The sequence below is a fragment of the Caenorhabditis briggsae genome (genome assembly GCF_000004555.2).
Source record: "Caenorhabditis briggsae complete genome, chrIII, whole genome shotgun sequence".
Lineage (NCBI taxonomy): Eukaryota > Metazoa > Nematoda > Chromadorea > Rhabditida > Rhabditidae > Caenorhabditis > Caenorhabditis briggsae.
Window position 1 is genome coordinate 9,336,031 of NC_013490.2, and position 12,258 is coordinate 9,348,288.

Genomic DNA, 12,258 nt, shown 5'->3' on the forward strand with positions numbered 1-12,258 from the left:
ATGAAATCAACTCTTGTCCGTCCCGTATCTTTCATTCGAAATCAACAATTACAACAAGCTGCAATTAAATTAGGAATCGAAGAATACTGGATTGGTGCATCAAATGTGGATAATGATTGGGAATGGTTGGATGGAAGTATGCTCACTTATTCCAATTTTGATGTTCTTGGAGGATATCCAAAGAAGACGGAATCTCAAATTGGAGCAGTTTCAATGGGTTCACTCTCCGGACTCTGGTATACTAAACACGATTCCATGATGTTACCGTTCGTTTGCGAATTTCCACTTTCTAATCAATACGATAATGGTGAGGGTGTTATTTTTCAATTCATTTTTTGAATTGAATATTTATAGGCATGTTGTACCGGGCTCCAAAACTGCAAAGTCTAATTTTCCCATCCGCAGGAACGAAGGCGCCAATGTTGATGGTTGATTCTGTTGATCAATCGGTTTTATTTGAAAAGATCGGACCGAAGAAGAATGAAATGGAAACTGGAGAAAAAGTGTATCTGAAGCCAATCAATATAAGTACAGCTGGAATGTCAGGATTCGAAGGACAACCGATTGTAATGTTGAATACGTTCAAGAGAAAAATCAAAGTGAAACCAGTGATTGTTTCTCAAACTGAAACAGAGTTGGCTAGATCTTTGAAGGAAAAAGAAGAAGTGGAAGATTCTGTGAATTTGAAGTCAGTTAAGACTGGTGGAGTAGGAAACGGTGGAAACGGTTAGTTGTCTTTCTAGGAGACCCGGAGGGTTACAAAATCCATTGTCCGAAATCGCACCCTAGATAAATTTTTGGTCAGACGATTCTCGCTCGTCGTTGTACATTTGATACTCAGCCAACGAAAAGAGGAAGAAGAAGCCCCGATCTCCCGTTCACTGGGGCGCGATTTCTGACAATCGGTTTTGGAGATCTGCGAGGGCCCACAAATTTCTAGGCAAAAGTGTTTCAGGGTAAAAAATATCCCGGGAAAAGTGGGTGGAGGGGCGGAGCTTAAACTGCAAGCATTTTTATACGGTCATCAGAAAAACCGTGCGCACCTGTCCGGAACGACTTTTTTGAAACATGGAATCCGGAATTCGGAAAAAAAATCTCGGAATCCGGAATACGGAATCCAGACAAAAACTATTTCACGAAATCTGGAATGCAAAGTCCAAAATGCGGAAATCTCTGCTCTTTTCTACTTATGATTCCCAAAACTCACATTCCAATTTTTCCAGGAACATCACTTTCGGAGGAGCTCAATTCCAACTCAAAAGCGAAAAGAGAACGCGAAGAAAGCGAGTTGCTTCGCTCGAAAACCATTCAGATTTCTCGTGGATGATTTCTGTGAAATCATCTGAAATCACTATCTTTTTGTGTTCTTTGTGTGTCAATTTTCAAATAAATGCCCTTGTTATTTGAACAAATAAATCACACGAATAAGCAAAACCATATTACGCATGCGGACCCCGTCAATGACGCAAATAGACAACGGAGAGAAAAGTAGAAGAAGTTGAATAAAAAGATAACGAAGAGATAGAGTGTTACAGGATGTGCACAGAGGTGTGAATAAGAGGATTTTGATGTATAGTTTCATGGAAATGACACACCACTTCAATGTTCAAAAATGGTTCGGTTAGATAAAACAATTTGAAAGAAATAGAGAAAAAATACAGATTGGAGGGTAAAAATGGTTAACTGATGTTGCCAAATAAGGAAAAGAATGTTCCGATATTGTCCTCGTTTCTGTGCAGGCTGATAATAAGTACTCCACCCATCAAAAAATCATTTTGCTGATAACAATCAATCAATGAGTGTTTCATTGGAGAGTCTCGTGACTCCCGATCATTCGGAATGCTCTTTCGGTTTCCCCATTTCCTTATATTTAATTGCTTTTGCTGTCGGAGTTATGGTTGTTCTAATGATCACATCATTCAGTTTTACGATTAAACAATTAAAATAATGATGCCATGGCTAGAATTCGTCACACCTATATCGTAAATTTTGTAGCCAAACTATGTTTTTTGTTTTCTCCGAATAATTATAATTTAGTTTTACACATGTTTCGAAAAAGTTGTCATAATGATTGCTTGGAAGTTCATAGAACTCTTCTTGATATTATTCTGGTTCCAAAAATCGGAGCTGTGGAAGAGAAACGCCGATGGCCGTGTCAGAAGGTCCCATAAATACAAATACAACTACCGTAACCGAAAATCGTATTCGAAATATAATTTTTCCTGATTTTAATCGCTTCTTTTCCTACTTTTTTAGGGGAAAAAGAAAACTCGACGAAAGCGAGTAAAAAACGAGTTAATAAATACAGGAAAATAAACATATTTCTAGGTTACATTAGTTGTCGCTGAGGGACCACGACCACCGGTTTTTCTCATCCACAGCTCTGATTTTTGTACCATAATAATAGTCTCTAATTATTTTTGAATAGTTGGCTCTCCTATTCTATATTCTGTCTACCGTAATCCATTACGTAATCTTAAATCCCCATTAAAATAATACTACGAATTATAAAAGGTCAACCAGAAAAATACAAAAGTTAACAATGTTTCGTTTTTGAATTATCATCTGGACGTTCTTGAAACATTTTGAATTGAATAAGTTGCTCCGATAAATTCTACTGGAAAAACTGGAACTGTGCTCCTCGGAATGTCAAAGAAATCGCACTGAAAAAATGGCACTGAAGAGCCATTTCTTTTTTTCAGGTCAATTTTGAAATATGACGATGTTTCTATTCTGCAACTAATAGGGTCGGTCATTCGTTGAAACATGAAAAATCTGCAAAAAGTGTCAATTATTAAACAAATTATGACCTCAACCACAACCACTTGCGAAGGAACTGCACCCATCTATCACCTAAAAACTTAATGATATCAACATTTTTTGAATAGATATATTTTGTGACTGTGATTTCTATTATATAATATAAGATTTGATTTTGATAACTGAAGCGGTCGCATGATAATTTTACACAGTTGACGATCAATGAAACTTTAAAATATTTCGTGTCTTCTGTCGCACGAACTGCAGCCTATCCGGAAATAATCACCTATTTCTATGAGGCGTTTCTCTTATAATCCCAAAAATTTCGGAAAAACATAATGTAGCAAAATCTGTAATAGAAGGGTCCCCTAATTTTTAACTTTGAGCCAATTTTTCGCATAGGAATTTAGATAATTGAGCTCAAAGTTGCCAGTGTGGGGAGCTATTCTATTTCAGGTTTTACGGTATTCGATAAACCAACATTCTCTTAATTTAAGTTTACAATCATGCTGATATTGAAACTCTTTCAGCTGTCAAAACATTACTTTACCACTTCAAAGTTATACAAAAATATGTAGCTTTTTCTATTCAAACTGCAATTACAGCACAAAAAAGTCCGTAAATCACTGATCCCACTGAGGACCTTCTATCTGAATATACGGCTACAGAGGTACTCTGCGTTCTTTTTGTCTTTATCCTTTTTTGACCAATAATCTCGAATAACTCTCCTTCTACTTTCTGTTTTTATCAGTGCACGTACCCCAAAGACGTCTATAATTCCTTCGGAATTCTTACCGCTTTCTCTCCTCTCTATCTATCTCTTATTCTTCTTTTTTCTTCGTTTACCATGTTGCAAATTTACTATTTTTTGATGAATTATCATATATTTCAGATCTATGTTATGGCACAATCCATAACTTTTTTATATTCAATTCTGATAATTTTAATATCACTTCAATCTTCCGATGCTATATTTTTAAATAGTTTATTTTCGACACAAGATGGATCGAATTTATGCAATGCTGACAAGTGTGAACTCAAATCGAACTGGAGCCATCAAGGTTTGTGATAGGGGACAAACTAAATAGAAAAAGATAGGAATAACTAGAAAAATGATAAGGAAAAGAAACTATCAGAACACAAACAGTGATTTATAAGTTGGTGATATAAACTACAACTTTAGAGAAAAGAAAGAGAGCAAATATAGGAATTGTATTCGAAAAGGTTGAAGATTACTAATGCATAGTGAATATGTACGGTTTCATACTTTCCGTGCAGAAAAACTACATTTAAAATCCTAAAAAATTAGCTTACAGCTGTTGGATTGTTTTGAAAGTTCCATGAAAAATGAAACAAAGTTGGATGGGTTTTAATTGAAAATTTTCAAAAGAAAATTAGCAATATACAGCAATGTACTACTGGCATTCGAAAATTATCAAAGTTGCTGAAATTGTTTGAATATTATTTTGGTACAAAAAAATCGGAGCAGTGAAGGAGAAAGCCCGGTGGCCATGGCCGAAGGTCCCACAACGACAACTACCGTAATCTGAGAATATGTTTATTTTCAGTATTTTTTTTCTGTTTTTCATTGCTTTTCTTCGAGTTTTCTTCTGTTATTTTTTTTTCAAAGTCGGAAAAAATTTGGTTGATGAAAAATTGACTGAAATTGAGAAAATACGAAAAAATAAACACCTTTTCAGATTACTCAGCGTGATGGGTTTAGGAAACAGCGGCGAATGGATCGTGAAAAAGTACTACACGGCTGTTTCGCGACGCTTTCACCACTGTTTTCTGAAACAATCGCCGCTGTTTCCTAAAAATTTTGGAGTGCGATAGAGCGTGATTTCTTAACCGTCAATTTGATTTTTTCATTCGAAAATTTAAAAGGAAAAATAAATTGATCGAAGTATTTATTTCTACTTAGCCAAATACAATTTTAAAAAATCATATAACTGATTGGACATAAGTAAAGACAAAAAAACAGGCAAGAAAGTAATTAGAAAGGAGAGAAAATAAGTATAGAAGGATTTTCCGAGATATGCTTTGTAACGAAATGGGTTCGTCTGGACAAGTTGATAGAGTCGAACAGCACTAATTGGCGAGAACGGTCGACTTGAGAATGCGGTTAGAACACTCATCCGAAGGATTCTGAATATTTCTATATAAGATAAAATATTTTTATACGTATCCTAACATTGAACTATTTCACATCAAGTACAATTATTGGCCGTAGTGACCCCCATTTAACAAGATCAAATGAGAGCTGGCGAAACTGTATATTTTCAATCGGCTTCTCGGAATCTGCACTCCTGACGCTTCTCGAGGATGCTTCTCTTCCTTTTGCGTTCGTTTCTTCATAACATCGGCATCAATTAAACGAAAAACTCAAAAACATAAAGTAAAAATTGAATTAAGAATTGTTTTTAACCAAGCAGAGCTACGCGTCCGCCAGCGTTTAGCCGCTATTTCGCCACCGTTTCGCAGGTAACGTGGATGTGGGTCTCACGGCGATTTAATTCTCTCGGAATTTAATTACACCGCTGTTTCCTAAAAACACCCTCTTTCGCCGCTGTTTCCTAAACCCATCACGCTGAGTATAGTTTTATAGTTTTCGCTGTGAGACCTTCGAGTTTCAAACAATTTCTGGACTTCAACGTTGACGAAGTTAAACTAAAAAAGTCGAAATATAATTTATATTGGTCTGGTACCGCAATTTGTATGAATATAGCCCCAAATGCGGCTATTTTCTCTTGAGTCGTAACGATATGCTCGATTTCTTCAGTTTTTCAAAAACTATGGGGAGAAATTCGAAAAAAAAGGAAAAATATTTTCAGCTGTATGTGACTATGTAAACTGCAACGACGATGCTTGTGAAGGGGGAGGTTATCTTCTATGGACACAGTACGTGGAATGTGCTCCAAACACTACTTCAAGGGTATCTTATAGGCTATTAACTCAATTCTTCCATCTCAAATTCCATTCAGGTTTTCATAATCATAGCTGCAGTACTCTACATGTTATTACTATTCCTTATGGTTAGCTCAGCTGCTGATGACTACTTTTCTCCTTCGATTTCTTCAATTGTAGCTCATCTTCGAATTAGTGAGTCTGTAGCGGTGAGTTATTTTCCTAGAAAAGGTTTTCTGACTTCAAAAAGTTCCAGGGAGTAACATTCATGGCATTTGGAAACGGAGCTCCTGATGTGTTCGGTTCGATTGCTTCCGTTTTGAGCAGTCCGACTCCGAAAGCAGATTTGGCTCTTGGGGAACTTTTTGGAGGAGGTCTTTTTGTAACAACAATGGTTGTTTCAACTATCATCCTTACTTCTCCATTCGACGTAGAAGTATTCAGTACAATAAGGGATCTCCTCTTCTATCTTGTGGCTCTTTCTTTTCTCGGATTCTGTTTCATATTTTACAATCGTGTCACATTATGGATGCCATTGAGTAACACTTTTCAAAATGAAAAGACACAGAATTAAATCAAATAATTTTCAGCGTTTCTGGGATTGTATCTTCTCTATGTGCTAACAGTTATTGGAGCACAATATTATCACAATCGAAAAAGAAAAGCTATTCAACAACAGAATAGTGTGAAGAGTCGAGCCAGTCGGAGAAGTCGAAAGAGCCTTCATAGTGTTGCTCCGATGCCAGTGATTCCTGAAATTGAAGTTCAAGAGCAATGTAAGATTTGTTACTATTCACGGTCTCCCCAGTTTCAATTTCGAACTGCAAGAGTTTTGTTCAGCGGAGTGCGGTTCCGCGGGGCAAACATTTTTGAAAATTTTCGTACTGAAAAGCAACTCGAATTGTCATTTGGGGAAAATGTGTCTATTGAATGCCAAACACATACATTTTCAGCAGCACCATTTCCTGAAATCTCAGTTGTTACTGGAGCAATCGACAAATTGAAAGAGCACATGACAGAGAAAGCTCAAGAGAGACCAGTCAGAAGATACACTAAAAGACCGTCGTTTTTAGTAAATGGAGAAGGAAATTTGAATCATTTACATCCCTACGCGAAACAGAATCATTTGGGAACGTCGAGAAGACAAAGCGAATTATCAAATGAAGATGAAGAATTCGTTGTGATCCATGGACAAGTTTATCAAGGTCATGAGGCAAGAAGTAGAGCAGCAAGTCTTGTTCCCGAGCCAAGAAAAATAAGTAGCTGGCAGAATTTTGATGTGCTAACTGATCTAGCTGAGCATTTGGATCCCCGTCCAGATGCAGAGGATTGGGAGGAGATGAACATCTTCTCGAAAGTTCTTTCTTATATAAATGTAAGAATTCTCATTCCGTCGTGTCTATTGTAAAATTTTCAGGTTGGACCAAATTTCCTTTTCAAGCTAACAATTCCACTAAACGAACAAAGTTGGTCAAAACCACTGACACTCATTCATGCTTTCACATGCCCTGCATTCCTCTTATTTTCTCTTCAATGTTAGTTTTTCAACCAAAATTTCAAAATTTTTATAATTGGCTCAGAAAAGGATTGGATTATAATCAGTAATTTTCATTCCAAGCGTTGGGAATAGTGATCTTCACAGCCAACGGCAAGAGGCAGCCGTCGAGAGGTGTACTGCGATAGCGGCCGACACTTCCCGGGTTCCGCCGCCCGCTATGTTTTGTGTGTGCTGTGACTCCGCCCCCTTTTTTGTGGGAGAGGGAGTACGAGAGAAATTGAGCGTCGAAAAGGGAAAAAGAAGAAATACTCGGGTGCGGGACCGTAACTTTTGGTCGGAAGTTGAGGGGGGTTCGGCTTCTGGTCGGATCTAAGTCAGCTTCAGGTCGGAAGTTCAGGAACTGTCGGCTTCAGGTCGGAAGCTGGCCGACTTTAGGTCAGAAGTTAAACATCGTTTGGATGTCACCGGCAACTTCTGGTCGGAAGTTGAGAGGGGTTCAGCTTCTAGTCGAATCTTGGTCGGATCTTTGTCAGATCTTGGTCGGATTTAAGAAGCGTTGCGTATGCGACGCGTGCGTTTTTCATTCTTGTTTATTTTTTCGAAACTGTTTTTTTTCTGCCGTTTTACTTAAAAACGTTCGTTTTTGAATTTTCGTTGTAATCTTAAAATTAGTTTTTCAGAAAAATACGTCCGGTGCTATGAGGGATGATTTCTTCAAAAGAAACATACAAAAATTATCAGGTAACTTGTTTTTAATATTTTTTATAGAAATTGAAGTCTTCAGGAAAATATAATCCATGTCAACAGTTCAACGCCAAGTGCTGGGGACATTGCACACGAAAGTAATTTTTCCAAAAAAATTGAATTTTCGAAAGTTTTGCTTTCAGGAATCGAAAATTCATAAACATCTGGATGCTAGAAAACCTAGGAAAGAACCGAAAAATTAACCAGGTATATTTCTATATTCTGAATTAAAAAGTGGTTTTCATCCGAATTTCAGGCAGCGGCATGTCAGCACTTCTCGACACCTTTCTCGGCACTCAACTCAACAGCCAGAAGATGATCTTCAATGAAAAATTTCAATAGAAAGAACTTCAACTTTTAAGGTTCTATAGATAACATGGGAACATTTTTAAAAGGTCATTTGGGAATTTGCTGAAAATTTGTAAAAAGCTACTTTCGAACATTCTGAAAACGATTTCAGCAATATCTTGGTCACATTCTGAATAGTAATCAAAACATAGGCTTTCAATGTGATTGTCTCAAACTCTAAGTACTGAGAGTAGCAAATTCCCAAAGACCTTTTAAAAACTTTCCCTTGTAAGTTTCGTTTTCTGTAATTTTTAAAAAATTTTCTTTTTTTCATGTTAAATTTTACTTGTAATAAATAATTGTTGATACCCATTGCTGTGTTGCTTTTAAAAATAATCAATTATGCGAACCGATATGAGGTCAGAAGTTGGTCGGAAGTTTGTCGGAGCTTGGTCGGCTTTAGTAGCGGTCATGTCCATAATACTACCAAGCAGCGCCCAGAAGACGACCAAGATCCGACCAAAACTTGCCGACGACACCCGAGTATACCTAGTTTTCAGTGGAATTTAAAAGCATCGAATATTCACAAAACGATTTGAAGGAAATAGTAGGAAAACCAGAATTAAATTTTCAGTTTTCCTGAAGTCTCCATTCTCCGGAAGTCCAGGATTATGGCTCTATGGATTGGCAGTATCCATTGTGATCGCAGCTCTTCTTATATTTTTCACCGAGTTAGGAGTTCAACCAAAGTATTACAAGGTACAGGGCTGGGAAAGATTGGATTGTATAATTCTGACGATTTCAGTCTCAAAAAAATTTTAAGTCTGTAAATTTCTGTGTACCGTAAAGCCTGTAATAGAAGGACCCCCACACTGTAAAGTTTCAGCTCAATTATCTCGGTTCCTGTAAAAGACGTCAAAAATGTGTAAACTAATAAAATGCTAGTGATATTGTGATAAACAATTTATCAGTTGACAACTTTTTTAAATATTTGACAGGAAACGAGATAAATTGTCTTAAAGTTAAAAGTTAGGGGCCGTTCTGTTACAGGTCTTAAGCTAAATAGGAAACCAAAGAGATATATTTTTGTAGTTTAATATTTTTAAGACATTTTTATTCAAACGGAAAATGCAATTTTCCGTTTAGTACTACAACGGGGTTTCATTCGGGTAAAATTGCATTAAAAAAATCGATTATAAACATATGAATCACTTTGAGAGAAATTGAAAAAAAACCTGAAATCTTCTTACGGAGCATTAAAGTCGACCATTTCCAATGGAAATGGTCAAAATTTGTATTTTAAAAATTCAGGAAATCTACTCATATGCTGGATTCATAATGTCAATTGCTTGGATCTATTTGATATCTTCGGAAGTTGTTAACGTCGTCACAATGCTCGGAGTGGTCTCCAGAGTGTCTCACGAAGTTCTGGGTCTAACAATTTTGGCATGGAGTAACAGTATTGGAGATCTCATTGCTGATGTTTCTGTTGTAAAACAGGGATATCCAAGAATGGCGATGGCTGCTGCAATTGGAGGTCCTTTGTTCAGTGAGTTGCCATAATTGAAAAATCGGTTTTGAATAACGAGATTTAGATTTGCTCATGGGATTTGGACTACCATTCACTATTGCAAAACTACAAGGAAAATACATTTCGGTGAGTTTCATTCTCCAGTTTTCCTCGAAAATATCCTTTTTCAGATGACAATCAATCCAACTTATCGACTTCTTATTTTATTTCTAGCCATTTCTCTATTAGCCACTTTAATAGGAATTCCTGTTCAAAAATTCCGTCTTCAGAGACCGCATGCGGCAGTTTTAATTTCAATTTATATCGCTTTTATTGTATTTGTTCTACTTTCTGAGACTGGAGTTTTGGTTTGGAATTAGGTTAGAGAAAACATTTCTTTTTTGGTATAATGGCGATTTCTGTCTAAAAGCGGGTGTAATGTATTTAAAAGTTTGTCAGATTAATAAATTTGTGAAACGTTGAAAAGTCGTATGGATTGAAACTTATATGTGTGAATTTTCTAATTTTTTTGACGTATTTTCTGATGTAGAACACCACTTACTATTCGGCTTCTCATTTTGAACTTTTTTCTCCGAAACCAGAGAATTCAAGAACTAGCTAATTTACAACGCCGTGCTGAAAATGAAAAAGATACCTGCAGGGAAAAATGATCAGAAATTGGAAAGGATTACTATAAACTTGCACTGGTTGCAAAAGACATTTCTCAGATCTGATTTTATTAAAAAAAAGTAACTAAAGGAAATATTCTGTTCAGAATCCGATTCTAACAATTTAAAATCTATACCTCTACATTGGTTCTGAAGTTATGGATCAACGCATGTTAGTCGGAGCTTGAAAGTTGAACTTCTACAACGTCGGAACCTTATCTTTCGTTTGGCGGAGTTTGGTCGACCTTAAACAGATTCCCTGAATTCTCGAGAAAGGATGACTAATGAAATTAGTCTTTGTAGAGCGTATTTATAAATTGCCGAGTATTCTGGAAAAACATGGTTCAAATGCCACCCAAAAGTATCGAATGCGTGGATTAAAAAAGACTGGAAAACTTGCAAATAGATCTTATGCAAAATCTGAAAAATATTTTTCGAACTTTTTCTTATCATTCCGTGATTGCTCATCCCCCTAACAAAACTAGACAATAGTTTTTTATAAAGGTCAGACCAAACAAAAAACCCTCAAGATCAAAAATTTCCGGTATTAAAATTGTGAACAATTCACTAAGCTTTTTGCTTTATGGCCATTTTTTTGCATTAGGTTTCAGAAGAAGTTTAAAGGTGACCCACGCAAAACCAAAAACTCAGGTGACTTGCAAATCTGTCTTAAATATTACGTTCCCATTTTCACAGTATCTGATGAAAGCAAAAAGAAACTATAAAAGAAGAAACGAAAAAAGGAAACGATGGAATTCATGTGCCTATCCCTCCCCTAATATTCATGTGAATCTGTTTCATGTATTTCTTTTTGCCCAAATTTTCGATTTCTTGCAATTTCAGTCTTTGTCCCCATTTTCCGTGATTTTTTTCCTGATCGAAAGTGGTGTTGATCAATTTATCATCTCTCAGAAGCTGATAAAAATGAGGTCAAGGAATGGTTGAGTGCAATTTGCGGAGAAAATAATTTAAGGAAATAGTGTATAGTTTGTGCTGCGATAAAATGGTCTGATGTTCAGTTAGGTACTACAAAAACGTATTTTTCTAGAAGTCACAGTATTGAACAAAAATTTATTAACTATATCTGGCCTTAGTTGAATAGTATCATATCAGGGTTACGGGAAAAGCGGAAGATTTTATGGGGTTACCTCGATTTTTTAAAAATTGGTGGTGATAATTGGTGGTGATAATGTGTCTAATAATGATTTATTTAGAGATTTTCAGATGGTCAGTTTTTATTTCACAATTTTAATGCAGCCGATTCTGAGCGTGCAATAAATTGAGATTTTTTTTTCTAGATACTGTAAGCATTCTAATGTGTAGAGTGCCACACAAACTTTTAACTTTGAACCCATATATCTAATTTCCAGTGAAAGATACCAAAAAGTTGTCGGCTAATGAATTGTTTATCATAATATCATAGATTTTTTGTTAGTAGACACATTTTTGATATCTAGCACAGCAACTGAGATAATTCAGCTCACACTTGACAGTGTAGGGGCCCTTCTATTACAGGTTTAATAGTATCCTGGAATTGAATCTTTCTTGCCCAAATGCCTTGCTCACTTTCAAACAAATTGGAAACTTCAAAAATAACACACAATTTTTTGAAAAATTAACAAAAAACGCCATAAAATGATTCGATAGAATAAGGAAGTCAGTGAATTGGAAATTTTTATGATATTTGAAAGTTTTGGGTTAGATTTCTCAAATTTGTATTGTAAAACTAAATTTCATCAAAGATATTTCTTGGAAACTTTAAACTTTAGAAAAATTTAGGTTCTAAAATATCCAAAAAACCCAGGCATCAGTTTAAAAAAACGGAAAAAGCATAACTAACACCAGCATATGACCTAATTTTGAAAACTTTTCTATCTTTGAAA

At 36.0% G+C, this 12,258-nt stretch overlaps 2 protein-coding genes across 2 annotated transcripts; both read left to right on the forward strand.

Moving 5' to 3' along the window:
* Positions 1–1,327, forward strand: Cbr-clec-162 (the record flags this gene model as incomplete). Its single annotated transcript, XM_002641637.2, has 3 exons — positions 1–307; positions 355–726; positions 1,224–1,327. The coding sequence occupies 3 exons, from the start codon at positions 1–3 to the stop codon at positions 1,325–1,327; spliced, it is 783 nt and encodes a 260-aa protein (XP_002641683.2).
* A 2,334-nt stretch (positions 1,328–3,661) lies between these two features.
* Positions 3,662–10,087, forward strand: Cbr-ncx-7 (the record flags this gene model as incomplete). The annotated part of the gene is made up of 10 exons (XM_045244241.1): positions 3,662–3,821; positions 5,595–5,695; positions 5,745–5,876; positions 5,924–6,206; positions 6,258–6,443; positions 6,621–7,042; positions 7,085–7,202; positions 8,832–8,956; positions 9,509–9,750; positions 9,793–10,087. 10 exons carry the CDS (start codon positions 3,662–3,664, stop codon positions 10,085–10,087), a joined length of 2,064 nt encoding a protein of 687 aa, XP_045094175.1.
* Between the last annotated feature and the right edge of the window lie 2,171 nt (positions 10,088–12,258).